The 15,341-nt window shown below is 34.0% G+C and overlaps 1 protein-coding gene across 1 annotated transcript; it reads left to right on the top strand.

Annotated features, from left to right (window-relative positions):
- The first annotated feature begins 1,720 nt into the window (after positions 1-1,720).
- LOC132559112 (argininosuccinate lyase-like) lies at positions 1,721-14,506 on the top strand. The gene is made up of 17 exons (XM_060223724.1): positions 1,721-1,780; positions 3,259-3,337; positions 4,063-4,170; positions 4,778-4,864; positions 5,457-5,540; positions 6,917-7,071; positions 7,581-7,658; positions 8,164-8,241; positions 8,591-8,643; positions 9,001-9,063; positions 9,684-9,798; positions 10,098-10,182; positions 10,634-10,693; positions 12,049-12,132; positions 12,707-12,787; positions 13,835-13,941; positions 14,187-14,506. Exons 2-17 carry the CDS (start codon positions 3,293-3,295, stop codon positions 14,326-14,328), a joined length of 1,425 nt encoding a protein of 474 aa, XP_060079707.1. The 5' UTR covers positions 1,721-1,780; positions 3,259-3,292; the 3' UTR covers positions 14,329-14,506.
- Positions 14,507-15,341: the final 835 nt, after the last annotated feature.

Below are 15,341 nucleotides of genomic sequence, written 5' to 3' on the forward strand. Positions count from 1 at the left end.
ATGCCGCGTACGTCAATAATCATGGTCAGACGTAAACTTCGAACGAAGGTCCTATGCTAGAGCGTATCGGTAACCACGAACTAGACAAAGTGAGGCACCAAAGGGATATTCCCCTTAAAAAGCACAGTAATTCTGCAATCTTGATCATGTTTGCGTCATCTTATATGCGTCCTATAGAGGGACCATACTTTAAAAAAATTATGAAAAACATTTACTTCAAAAAAATAGAAAAAAAAAAGATAATGATTTCTTTAAATTTCCCCATAATTTTTAAGTCGAGATGAATTTCCCGATTACAGGCTGCAATTACTGAAGTGGATGTATCATATACTGTATATATATATCCGTGAAAGATGTACAATCACGAACTTAGATAAGTATATATCAAAGTCCATGGTACAGTTTACTCTACTATAAGTTAGCATATTTTTTTTCATCAAATTCTAACGAAACAACATAATAGTTTTCGATTTTCCTACTGCCATGTAACAAGGACGGGATATCGTGATTTGAAATCAGAATGTCACGGAACCCGAATATATAACATTTTAAACAGGTTAATTCCTTCCAGGTAACTGATTGTTTTTATGAGGTTATTTCCCTGCAGTTACATTTATGAATTAAGTAAGCAATCAAATTAATTAATTTACATGTACTTTGATTTTAATTAACATAATTCTCATTCATTTCAACGCTTGATGAGCGACGCAAACAACTTATGTCCTATATACCATAAAGCTTTTACTGCACAGATGCATACAGCGGAGTTGGAGTACATCTTTTTGGCGTTATCGTTCTATCTTACATGTAATCATGTGATCATTCATCCACATGTATATACAGAATCCAGAAAACAGGCGTCATGTGATAAAAAAATGATAAAAAACTTCAATACACGAATGCCATTACTATACAGAATTATGTATGTATGATGTTGTTTGATTTAAAACACGTGTATATAGAGGTATGTACCTGTCATATACCACGTAATATATAGGTTATATACATGTACCTATTTACCCGAAAGTAATATTTTGTTCAGTAAAATAGTGATCTTGATTTGCGTAAAAGTACGATATTAAACATTTTCATCTCTGGAATATTTTGGTCAAGTGGTGTAGTCAGAGACGTATATATGTCTCTGGTGTAGTGAAGTTTGTATACGATAAAAAAGTGTTTGACGGTCACGTTGCCATGGACTTTATACCACTAAGGACAGCTGTTTAAAGTGGAAATGATATGGATCTATACATATAAAGTGTTGTGAAATATTTGTCAATTAGAACAAGTTGTCAGCTCAGACGGAGAACGTCACGAGGAAAGAGGAAAATCAACATTCTGCTCTTTAATTAAGAAATAAAAAATGTTATATAGGTCTTTGGTTGCCATTTTACATAAAAAATATTTCTCTATTCGATCTTTCCGATATAAATATTATTTAAGATTTGTTGTAAACCTTGCCATCTGTTCCTCATCAATAATATTGGTAATTATGTCTCCGTAAGACAATTAACACGCAACGAACACTAAGCAAGCTCACATGTGGAAAGCAAACATCAATGGCGGGAAAATCGATGAATCCTAGTTCTCTGTATTAGCCGTCTGGTCCAGATACAGTGGTGTGACCTGAGAGCTACAACGGTGGTACAGCACATGCTCAAACACAGGACGCTGGGTTGACCTGCAGATAACACATATACCCCCTGGGTACCAGAAACAGTTACCAACTTACCCGTGAATTGTCAGATCACGTAAGAGACAGCACGTGCTGGTAAAAAAGGTAAGTGTGCTCCATCATTACGGATGCCTGCTTTGTGGTCATCGTTCGAACGACTGTCGTAATAAGAAAATTACCGATGGTATTGATGTTGTAGGATGGTTCTATATCCGGGAGTGTAAAATAAACGTCATTTAGTACACATATACACAGTCATGAGATGGAAATCCAGCCCTATTGTGTACATTATCAATCTGTGAGCAAATTTCATTTTGAGGTCGCACTTGTTTTACAGCACTTTAAACATAGGATTGACCGCCTGTCCTAGTAAACAAAAACATGACTTGTAAAATTTACCTGTATAATGTACCTGTGAAAGGTTAGCTACGGCCTTTAGACAATGAATTCATTATATGAAGCAACAACCTGCTTGTTGGATCAAGTAACGGAACGAAATTAAATTACAATTCACATCCTGTGAGATGTCGGTTACATTTAATATTTAGTGATATCAAAATATCATAAGCTGCGTGACTACACGTTTTTACTTGTACTAATTACGAGCACCTGCACAAACACCCATCACAGAACACAACAGATTTTGTACGTCATATATACTTGGTAAATACAATTTAAAAAAAGTAAATTTTCTTAGCGAATGGGTTAAACCCAAATGGCAATTGACTCAAGGGTTTTACCTAAATTATTCTAGCGTTAAGGTCTATCAACAGATGAGCTCCTCGAATGTTTCTGCGACTAACTTATATCTTCACTTGAAGATGATGAAACATCTGACTGACACATGTTCCTTAGATTCTGGGGTTTTCTAATCCATCGAAGCTTGCTGTTTATCAACTTTTGCCTTTAAAGCCGGATAAATATGGTAGACTGTCTGCCCAAATGGTCCGCAAAAGGTTGAAAACCTACCAGCATGAAAGCGCGGCGTTCCTACACTAGATCAATTTCGTTGTGACGTCACCGTAGTAATTGCCGTCTTTGGGCCTTTCGACAATGGGACAATGTTCTGTTCTCAGACGTGTCCAGATTTTGTCTGCAACTCAGTAATGGAAGGCAGAATGTGGAGGCGAAGAGCTTCGTTTGATTTGTCTACAACTGAGAAGTTTGGGACGTTATTGAGCAATGCACGAGAGAATGTTAAAAACAACCGTCAAACTCACGTGAAGAGCTAATGCAAGCCTTGAACAATGAGTGGAACAACATCTCCTCTCAAATTGTCACCCACCGGTATAAGAACATTAATGGATATGACCTATTTCAATAAATCTGCAGCTGTGAAGAAAAGATTTTTCTAATTTGGTAAATTCGAAAATGTCCATACTGGTTAAACTGTAACCAGTATTTGAACAACCGGGGCATGGTTATATTTTCCTTGTAAGTGCTCAATCGACTCCGTGTAAATCTTTCTTTGGCTATATATATATATATCGTCATAGATTTCATGTCGAATTTACCTTATTGACTATTTTGTAGTGTTGTTTTAGTTAACAATGATAAACTATTCTATCGTTTTTACTTCACAGTGGGATTTGTTTTGCTGTTATACGGCCCTTCCGAATGGATAGCATAGACGAAAGCCGTGTGGCGAGTTCGAAACAAGAGGTATTGTGTAGTTATAATTGAACATTGAAGACAGTTTGAATTAAGTAAACAAAAACAAAAACGACAGAGCGCCTTCCTCGCGGGCACCAGTTATTTGTTTTGTTACATTCAATCATTTTAGAAATTCTCAGTCACTCTCTTTCAAGAGAGCACACTTCAAAGGCTTCCCAGAATTACAAAAAAATACAGTTGAACCGACTCTAACCTCTACAATGTTTATTAGAAATGTAAAAATATCGATACTGCGGTAGCCATGGTTTTGTATCAATAAATGTGCTTTAGGTTTTATGTCAAGGTTGATGGAGAGGCAAGTATACCTTTAAAGGTATATTTTCATTTGACACATTTCCTGCATGTGTGTTGTGTTTACACAGGGTAATTGCCTTTATAAACAATGCAGGCTAGTTACCCTTGTCATAGCACCGCGATAATGTCAGTATAATGAGAGATGTTGTGGTGTTCTCACGGGGCTTTCTGCAGTAGTATACTTCGGTATGGTAGCGCTATAAATTTAACAAAGATGTAGTTCCGAAATATCACTAGAACTTACGCAGACATATTGAAGTCCCCCCTCCCCCCAACAAAAAAAAAAACAAAAAAAACCACATGCACGTAACACGCTAAATCATCATGCATACATGAAGAAGCCGTCCTTAAATGATCACAATGTTAAAAGGACATTTAATGAACAATAAACCAAACGTATCTGTGAACTGTATGTACAGAAAGAGAAGTTATGGGGAGGCAGATTTACAGGAAACACGGATCCGGTGATGGAAGCCTTCAACTCCTCCGTTCATTACGACAAACGGATGTGGCAAGCGGACGTACAGGTTTGTTTTTTTTTACATTGTTTTCATAATTTGAATATTTCATATTTCATTTACCCATCCTTTTATTGGTAAGTCTTAGTAATGGAAGAGCTGGAGAAATATGGTAAAATTTATTTCAAGAATCCAATCTGAAATCTTATTGAAGAAACCAGACCAGATAATGATTTAAAACACATTTTTACTCAGTAAGAAATAAAAGATGTGAAATATTTTAGAGAAAGATGATATATTATGGAAGTAAAATGTTCTCGTCATAGATGCCGAAAAGATAACCCACATCAACTGCGTGTTCCTTACGTTGTAATAGTCGCACTGAACTCACAGGTGTTTACAATGTTTTAGCTACTATACCCACAAAAGATTTGAAATGCAATACGCAATACGGACACGACATTATCAAAATACAAGTAATGAAGATTTATGACGGAGTTTAAGAGTCCCTCAGAGTCACAGCCCAACGACAAATAACAATATTAATATCAATTACAATGACATTAAGTTATTTTTGTATGAAAACATTTATTTAACATCTATAAGACAATTTATGTTGAATATTATCATTAAAAAAATTTTTTTTCTGATTTGTTGTCATTTAATGTGATCATAGGGAAGCAAGGCGTACGTGTCTGCTATAGAGAATGCAGGGTTAGTCACAAAACAGGAGAGGGACGCCATTCGTCAAGGACTTGACAAGGTTAGTCTAATGTAGCAGCAAACATATCCAAGAATAACAACATTGTGAAAATCTTAACATCGCTTTCAACTGATAAATGTTGTTTTCAGTTTTATCTCAGTGGAGTAAACTTCCTCATCATCATATTCCATAACCACACAGTTTAATGGGAAGTTATGATGTATTCATAATCACGTACGAGTATTTCGTAAAGGTTCACTTTTTTGCAGTTTTACTAAAGGTTTGAATCAGTCAGACGTTATATATTTTAACTGATTCATGAAGGAGACTATTGCATTCTCAGTAATTTTTGTCTAATAATGTTTTCATTCACCTACATCTCCGAAACCAATGAAAAATAAAACCATAGAATGAAAGAACCATTATGCAAATCTCATATCTGTGTTATAGCAGTTTACAGTACACGGCGTTTTAAAGATGTTTCAACTAATGATCTCCTACTCTGCATTTCTCAAGTTTTATTGTCTTTAAAGCAATACGACTTTCAGTTAATTGGTAAGGGTAACACGATACTTACGGGTTTAACCATCCTATTAGCCCTTAAACATATACATGATTTAGATTATATTAAAAGTTTGTTTGTATTAAAAAGATCGCAGAAGAATGGGAAAACAACGTGTTTGATATTCGTCCAGGGGATGAAGATATCCACACTGCAAACGAGAGACGTCTGAAGGTAGTTCAATTTTGGCACCAAATATCACGTAATGTAGATTTTTATGGTTGTTATAATTGCAGAAAGTTTATGACTTTACGGTATACAACCGATGTTTACAAAACTGCTATCAATACAGTGTTTATATTTTGCAAGAAAAAAGCGTATGAATTATACGTTCGCATAGGGATTTACACTCCTGGACATGGAAATGTTAATATAAAAATGACACAGGACATTAAGTGTACTTAAAACGTGTCCTTGATTCATTATATATACATTGAGTACACAAAATTTAAGACAACGATATTAACTTTATGTACTGAGAGTTGAGACACGAATATGTCTTTATGTACATACAGGACAGTTGTAATGTTTGTGTAAACATTTCTGTAGCTATCACTGAACCTCGAACCGGAAACGGAGTTTCAATGACAAAGAACTAACGCATAACTGTATCGAGAACATTAAAATGCAGATAATTGACTTTAAAAAGAGGGTTTTAGTTTTGTCTTTTCCTAGTGAAGAAATTTGTATCATTAAGATATGACGTTAATCTGGAACCAGCAATGACCGAATGGTGGACATTAGTGAATCTGATCATTTTCTAAGTAGATAGAAACATGGAAACAGCTCAGAAATAAAAATATTCATATTCTTTTTAATGGTTAATTTAGGCAAAATCTATGTAGTGAAACTTCGTTATTTCGAAGATCGGGTTCATTGGAAAACTTCGAATTATCCGCTTATCCTATTGAAGTAAGATAGAATATTTGGCGAAAAGTCTGGCTGAGACAGAGACAATACTTAGTACAAAACAGCATCTTCGAGTTGAACGAGTTTGAAGTAACGAGGTTCGTTCGACTGTACATTGTGTTTTTCACTGAAATCCTAAACCGTCTTTTTTCTTTAAAAATATTTTCAAAGTATTCGTATTGTTAATTTTATTCCAGTATTGAATCAAAGACTTTAGCAAAGACACTTGTGAATAGCACATTGCAATATAAAACTTGAGTTGGATAAATTAGAGCCAAACAACGAGCAAAACTGCATCATAAAGCATTTGGTCCATTCAGGACTCGTCGTTGATGATAAGGGCTTGAATTTTGAAGTCTAAGCGGAGATTGAGAAATATCCATAGCTTATTTCCTTGCCTAAAATGCTTCCAATTTTCAGCACTAATTCCATGAATCATTAGACATTTAGATGTAATGGCAACAAATACAAGGACGTTTGAAATGACTGAACCATTCGAAGTCATTTAATAAGCCCAGAGGAATTAAATTGAATACATGTACTGATTCTTCACTTATTGTTGAAATTATAAGGAATGTTTGATAACTGCAAGCCATATCCAAATGTTTTTCTCCAAATCTCACTGTTTTCCATTGAGCCAGGAGCTGATTGGACCAACGGCAGGAAAACTACACACTGGTCGTAGTAGAAATGACCAGGTCAGCACTGACATGAGATTGTGGCTACGTACCGCTTTGGGGGAACTGAAAACATATGTTCTGGACCTGATCAAAGTCATGATCAACAGGGCTAAACAGTATGTAATATGATTTGTTTGACATGAAGTTGCAATTTGAGTGATTTCTGATGAATCGAGTCTTGTCGCTTTAGTCGTAAACTTGCAACAATTTTATCGGTGAAAATACTCATTAAGCTTTTATTTATAACATCTGAAATTGACAATATAAAACACGATCAGACAAACGATAACCCCAAACAAACAATTCGAAATCTCCTATATTGTTGAAATTAATAACTGTCCAATTATCACATATATACTTTTTCAGTTTGAACTGTAGTATACAAGAATATTGCAAAAGAATCGAATATAAACAGCACTACATATATAACCTATGATTGAATTATCTTATATCATTACATTACCCGCATTTGAATAGGTGATGCAGTTTTACTGTGGTTTCAAATGGAACTCTGATGTATTTAAATGTGCCTAGAGTTTTTCAGAATTATGATCAAAGGACAAAAATTGCAAGAAAAAAGAGAGACACTGGTTAGTAATTATTGGTATATGTTTGATCTGTGTAGGGAGATGGATGTACTTATGCCTGGTTATACCCATCTACAAAGAGCTCAGCCAATCAGATGGAGCCATTGGTTGCTAAGGTATCCATTATGTACATGATGTAAACAATTTAGTGTTCATGTTATTGTTTTAATTGAAAATAAAATAAAAAAAAAAACTTACCTTTACGTTCATCTTGATTGCTATCCATATACATGATGGCACCCATTTTATATGTAGTAGCTGAAAATTCATCAAAGGGTTCTCACTGGCAAAGCTTTTCTTCTTCCGTTTTTTTCTTTGGAATATTTTATTAAAGCCCGTTGATGCAAGAAAACTGTAGCGTATGATAGTTAAGGTCAAACTTTTTCAGTATGTCCAACCCCGTTTAGGTGACATGCGTGACTTATACACGTCATATGTGATGCATTTTTGTAAGTAAACTATATAAATATGGTTTTCAATGGATTAAATAGTTAACAATACATACACGTTTGGTATACCACATGCAGTCAGTCAGTTTTGTTGAGAGAAAGGGACTGGTTGAATGATTTTGTATAAAATACGTTCTTAATTAACTCGTATACATTATCCTTTTTTTATCAGTTATGCTTGGATGCTAAGACGAGACGTTGAACGCCTTACAGAACTATCTGAGAGAGTTAATATTTTACCTTTGGGGAGGTATGATATTCTTCATGAACATAATTTGTATCGCTGCAAGTATACTTCGACATTTATATCGAATAATTAAAAAAAAAATGATTTTCGTTAGTCGCATCAAAGGTTTCAAAATTTAGGCCTTTAACATCACTGAAGAGTTACAGAACAGATGCAGTTATATACATATAACTCTACTTTATCTAATTCTAAATTAATGAATGCTATTCATTCGTGTGTAATCGAATTATTGGAGACTTCAATTAACCCTAGTGATAACACTAATATGATAGTACAATAAGAATCAGATGATGACGTATTGGCGTAGTAATGTTTTGATTCCGTTTTTGGATTTCCTAAATTTTCTTTTTAGTGGGGCTCTAGCTGGAAATCCTTTCGCTGTGGACAGAGGCTTTCTTGCCAAAGGTAATTGATTGGAATTACTTATACTTGTCAAATACATCTCGAAGTACTTTTAATGCAATGACTAATTAAAAATAACATATCTCATATTATGCCACTATGAGGGCACCATGTGTAAACTTCCATTTATTTATTTTTTTTAATTTGATGACGATTTTTTAAACACGTGTCTGAAATTAAATAAGAATTAAAAGTAAGCAATGCGAATAAATATATATCGTAAACTTGTCATTTGCTAGAATCAAAACGTGTCTAGATTTGTTTTATTTATGATAGAATATAAACAATTTTTAAGAAATATTTATTTATTTGTAGACTGCTTTTGTTGAAAATTGAAATTGTGTGTAATATTTTTTCCAGAGCTTGGATTTATTGACGTGTCAGGGAATAGCTTGGATGCTGTTAGCGACCGAGATTTTGTTGGTAATCATTAACCATTTTCTAGATCAAGCATTTCTTTGAAGATAATGACACTGTATACATCAATATGTTATAAACAATCATATAGTAGTTTCGTGCTGTATGTTGTGTATGTGGTACTATATTTGTTATGTAATGTATTTGTTGAGGGGTTCATTGGTAAAATAAAACTACACATGATTAAGGTAATCGAAAGAGCTTGGATAAAGATGGTATAGTCATATTAAGAGCTGAAACAGATAGTGTAAGATAAGATTACTCAAAAGACACACAAGTGGAGAGCATATTTTAGTTAAGATTTAGAGTTAGATAGAGCAGAGCCAAACAATGATTTAAACTGTATCATACATGTTTTTCTTTCTTATAGGACTCATCAGCGATGCTAATTCATTTTACAAATACATCAGTTTTCATACCTTGTTTCGAATTAAGTTTAATGAATTCCACTTTTTATCATTTGGTATTAATTTATGATACATTTATTTACCTATAGATTGCTAGTTCTCAGTCCCAACAATAGACACGTGCAATTTTGTTCTCGTAGGGAGTACTTGCTCTGAACAACTAGAAAATACACTATTTTGACATCTCATTTATAAAAATGCATTTTGTTATTATTACAGCGGAATTCCTATTCTGGGCTTCCATGTTGGGGGTTCACTTGAGTCGTTGGGCAGAGGATTTAATATTGTACTGCAGTAAGGAATTTGGCTTCATTACATTATCAGATGCGTACAGGTAAACACTGTTTTCTTAAATTTAGATTAAATTGGGATTATTTATATATATATGATCAGTTCTATAGTCTTTTACGATAATCATGATGTTTTCCGGTATTTTCAGGAATAAAGAAAGTTGATGTTATCCTATCATATGTTTTATGCGTATGATATTATTTTGATTTTAGTTTTAATCCAAACACATGATAAAACTGAAATTGGAATCGTTTAAAGGTATTTGATAACTAAAATACCTGAATTGTTATGCTGTATATAAAACGGTGATTGCATTGCTGTAATAGTACGGAACTATTCTAGTACCGGAAGCAGTCTAATGCCACAGAAAAAGAATGCAGATAGTTTGGAGTTGATACGTGGAAAAGCCGGAAGACTATTCGGAAAGGTCAGACCGAGTTTTAAACCTTATAAGTAATTACCACATAACTGCCATTTGTATTACTGTTCCTAGAAAGAATAGACGACAGATGTTTCATTAAATGGTTCCCAATATGGTGAGCACACGTTTTTCTGTACTTTAAGCTTAATGCGAATCTAATATATAATCACATTTTTAACACACTTTCACAATTTTAACAGATTATGTGTGAACAACAAATATGACGTCTATTAAGTTTATTTGGATTTTCACTTAAAGCTTCAGGCAGGTATACAACGTTATCCAGTGAATATAAGTAAGCGATTTTTTCGGAGAACTGGTTTGACGTGCTAATATGAATATGGAAATGTATATTGTCGTTTTCTTAATTCCATTTGGTAACTTATTCGCGTATTTCAGAAAAATTAATTATTTTGTTTAACACAACATGAAATCGTTTTCCTTTTATTTGTTTCAGTGTTCAGGCTTCATGATGACGCTTAAAGGTATACCAAGTACATATAATAAAGATTTACAGGTAAATGATACTATATACAATTTACACACACATATCATAAAATACTACTCAGTTAAATTTTTTTAAATGCTTTGATCGAGTTTCAAAATTTTGGAAAATAAATTTTGATAAACCCAATTCAATGATACCACAAAATCCGTTTAAATAATCAATTTTTTTATGCTTGTGACGGTACTTGTAAAAGAAGAGGTACCATGATATACATGTTTGTCCATTTGTATAGATAGAAGATCTAAAACTTTAAATGTGTCTTATAATTTATGTATGAATGATACGTGACGAGGACACCAGTTGTCTGTCTTCATTTGATTTTAAGAAATAAGACCGTCTGAAACTGATGTGTAAAGAAAGTAAAAAAAAAATGTATGTTTCTTAAAGCAACAAAATGACACATGTTGGTCACGTGTTGTTTCTGATGAAAGAATAAACTCGTTATGACATTATGAGTGTACTATACATGAAAAGTACAGGACAAATGTGTAATCTTTCAGACAGCTTATACAATTAAGGAATGCTTAGGTGAAAGTTTAACTACTTGTCGATGAAACAGAAGACGCTATATGTCCCGGAACCTCTAGTCTTATACTCCTTATAATTGTTAGGGAGTCTCCTTGTAGACCTTTCTGCTGTTCATTTTCTGCGCTTATTTTATTGACTTTCATTTTGGATTATGATTATGTTGACATGTTGGTATTTTCTTGTTTTTCTTTGTCAGCTACGCAGTTGCGCAGTGAACTCACATGACTTGTTTAATAATATGACCTCCGATATCGGTGTAATCAGCACGGTTTCCTATACCAGACAACTATTTAAATTTCAAATAATACCGGTCACAATCTTTGATTCGACCGTTATTTGTACTTTTCTCGGACTAAACCTGATTTCGGTTCATTTCATCAAAACCTATTATTTCAGCCAAACATATTGAATTACAAAGTTGAACTGTAAAATATTCACACACATAAAAGCTTGTATGAACAGTCTCTTGGTTGCTAATATGTCTAATTGAATGTTAAAAAAATCTATCATTTAATGCATTGAATCTTAGTAAATGCGGGATAATTACGCACAAAAAGCTGTAAATTTTGACTCAGCTGCAGACAGTTTGTTTACGATTTTCCCATCAAATATCCAGTAGGTTTGCAATAATTTTGCTCTCTGTAAATCTATTCTGCTTAATGCATGTGATTTGTCAAATAGGATGTATGGTTTTATACCTGTCAGTTGCCGTTTGCGCTTTTGCTGTTATGCTTTGCAATCAGTAGAATTGGATATCAAAAGAAACTCCTACAAATAATCCGATGAATTGTTCTTTTTATGATGCTTAATCCAATATTTTTGTTCTATTTGAACAGGAAGATAAGGAGAGCATGTTTGACACATACGACACTCTTTGCGGTATACTGAAAGTATCAACAGGTGTGTTGTCTACGTTACAGGTCAGTAAATGAGAAAAATGGCATGATTGTCTAATGCATGGTTACCGTGAAAAGGTATTTTTCTTTCTCGATATTTTCGAGGATTGATCGAAATCGCGAAAACAAGTATCATGTAAATAAAATATACAGAGAAAGTCGTAGTTTCCTTGAAAGAAAAGTTTAGATAATGTATACATTTTGTTTTAAACGTTTTTTCTTCAGATGTATAATGTCAGTATGTAAGCCTCTTAAGGTTGATTATCAATGCCTTCCTTATCATTAACGATATTGTTTTATGATTCGCAAGGGCAAAATGGTTGGTTTTGGGTGGCTTTTCATTTAGATGTCCATGGTTCGATTCCCAGAAAGGATTTAAAACGTATTGCGTCACACCCGAAAACGTGGTTTTTCCTCGGGTACCCAGGTTTCTTTCCCACACCTTGCGAGCTTCCACCCAGACCAAAAAGAGTGATTGATAGATAATTTCGAAAAAAGAAAATTGCAAGAGTAAATTTACGGTTAATTATATATTGGATATATATGATTAGTGTTAAAGACTTATCATTATATAAGTTTCCGTCTATACTTTTAACAGATACACCCGGAGCAGATGCTTGCTGCACTAAGTCCTGATATGTTAGCTACCGACATTGCCTATTACCTTGTCCGAAAAGGGGTTTGTCATATTAAGTTTTCACTCACCACCATCGAAAACTGAGGTCTTTTAATTTGTCATATGTGTTTACAGTAATAATCATGTTGTTTTCATTGATATAGATATGCAGAGGTTAGATGAATTGAACTCGAAATACACGTACTATCAATTATTTGCATTTAAAGACATAGTTGCTACATATTAAATTTGAGGCATTTACTTGAATATTGTTCACTAACTAAATCATAACTGTATACATTTACTCCACTGACAAGACCTACAAGACCGAAACAGGTGTATGATTATTCAATTAGGTGTTATATATTTTTGTGTCTTGTGTACAATCCTTTTGTGTATATACTATCAAAATGATGAATCATAAGCTTATTACTGGTATATTAGAGGTAATAAGTTGTTAAAGTATATCTTATTCATGTACATTAAACATCTTTGATAACACATATTAAACACGCTAGTTTAACCCAATTTGTTCTTGGTCAGATTTAACAGTTAAAAATAGGTTCTTGAAATAACTTTTCATAAATTTTGCAATCTGTCGCCCTCTTCACTATTTGTATTCTAATTTAAAAAGCAACATGAAGTTACTACTGAAATGAGTAAGAGAGAAAAATTCTACTACACATCTACTGTATGAAGTTCGACGTATTCGATGTCGTTCTTAACTATTCACGTTATATCGCTTTGATTGACCGATATGTGTAAATATGTCGTTGATAAAACGGTCAACGCTTATCATTCTGGAACATTTGATATTTTTCCAAGGACCTAATTCTGATAGGTTGTCTGTTGATTTAGAGTCTTTATTTAGAAATTTTAGTTGTGTTTACCATCCATTAATTTCTTACCGATGGTTTAATATAATGGACTCAAATAATAAAATAACAGTTTATAATTGTAATATAATGTGTATCATGGTTCTTAAAATCACCTTTGTATTATCGGTAGATTTTACTGTACCTACATGACTGACTCTCTGACCTCTTGTTTCCCCTTGTCTGAGTCAATTTATACTCTTTGATTCATTTCAATTATTTTCTCATCGCCTAGGTGCCATTCCGACAAGCTCATGGTCTTTCTGGTACATGCGTGGCGATGGCGGAGAAGAAACAATGCTTGTTGTCCGATTTGTCATTAGAGGATTTGAAGAGTATCAGGTCTGTAATAAGAGAAAAATAAGTAGGAAATATCACCAATGTCATGTTTACATCAAACCCTATACTACTGATGTTTTACCATACTCATTATCTAGAAGTACACAATATCGTATAAAATGCTTTTTATCTGTATAGTTATTAATTGGATTTAAAGATTGGTGTTGGTTCTTAAACATCCTAATCATAATCCCAAAGGATTTGTTTCCTCCCGATTTCATCAGCATTGTGATTTTTCTCTGTTACAGTCCTTGTGTTGAGAGTGACATTGCTGATCTTTGGAATTACGAGAACTCTGTAGACCAGTACAGTACATATGGCGGGACAGGGAAGGCTAGCGTCATTCAACAGCTACAGAACTTAAGCGCGTGGCTGGATGGACTTCATTGACGTAATGTTCATATATGACGTTGTTACCCTCAGCCTCCGGATACAATAGAGAAAATAACAATTAACTCTTGTCTTCGGTTCTAAACTGTATTAAGACTGGAAGGTACGAGTAGACGTGTGCCTAGCTCGGAGGTTTACATTGGACTGATTAAAAAATGCATGATACAGACAATTTACAGATACAATCAAACAGATGAAAGTAATAATTATCAGAGATGAAGATAAGAGTGAAGGAATTCTAAAGTCTGTTTAAACTCTTGAAACTCCAGCAGGGGTCATTAATTGACCTTATCTGGCATACTACAACATTAACTGGTCATCGGCTGGTCACTACGCCTAATGTCCTGACAGTATGAAATTTATATGACATGGTACTGGCTAACATCAGACACCCTAAAATTGTACGATGAGCCGGAACACTAATTAAACTCGCCACTCACTCGGTGTCATTATTTCACTCTTAACATCTCCCCCTTAAGATAAATTTCACGGGTTAATGTTGTCTGGAACACATAATCCACAGAGTGACTTTATAATAATCAATCTATCACTACAACTGTTCGTGTCCAAGTTCATGTCCTTAGTCTCTGCACTGAGATTTAATCCTGTTGGAATTTGCTATTTCACTACTGCCTACACTATTAAATTATTTTATTGCACAGAATATTAACATAAACAAGTTACAAAATGATTTTAAAAGTTTCATTCTTCTCTTTGCCTTTACTCGATGCGCGATAGCCCATCAGCGTTTGCATTGTTTGAGCCTTTTTGATAGTTAATGTCAAAACAATAGGGCTGTAATGCTAAGGCCCATCGCATCAGTCTCTGGTTTTTCAGTTTGGTTTTCTCCAGCCAAACTAATGGGTTGTGATCAGTCTCAACCGTGAACTGAACACCATTCAGATAATATCCAAATGTCTCAATACTCCACACAATGGCTAAACATTCCTTCTCTACTGTCGAATAGTTAATTTCACGTGGGAGTAGTTTTCGACTCGTGTACGCGACTGGGT

Source organism: Ylistrum balloti, unplaced genomic scaffold, assembly GCF_031769215.1.
Source record: "Ylistrum balloti isolate Yb309-2 unplaced genomic scaffold, AGI_CSIRO_Ybal_v1 Utg370856, whole genome shotgun sequence".
NCBI classification, from domain to species: domain Eukaryota; kingdom Metazoa; phylum Mollusca; class Bivalvia; order Pectinida; family Pectinidae; genus Ylistrum; species Ylistrum balloti.

Bases quoted from the DNA above. Each gene is read 5' to 3' on its own strand.
- LOC132559112 (XM_060223724.1), top strand. From the start codon at position 3,293: ATGGATAGCATAGACGAAAGCCGTGTGGCGAGTTCGAAACAAGAG. The intron at 8,644-9,000 runs GTAATTGATTGG...TATTTTTTCCAG, and splicing joins CAGAGGCTTTCTTGCCAAAG to AGCTTGGATTTATTGACGTG. The intron at 12,788-13,834 runs GTTTGTCATATT...CTCATCGCCTAG, and splicing joins ATTACCTTGTCCGAAAAGGG to GTGCCATTCCGACAAGCTCA.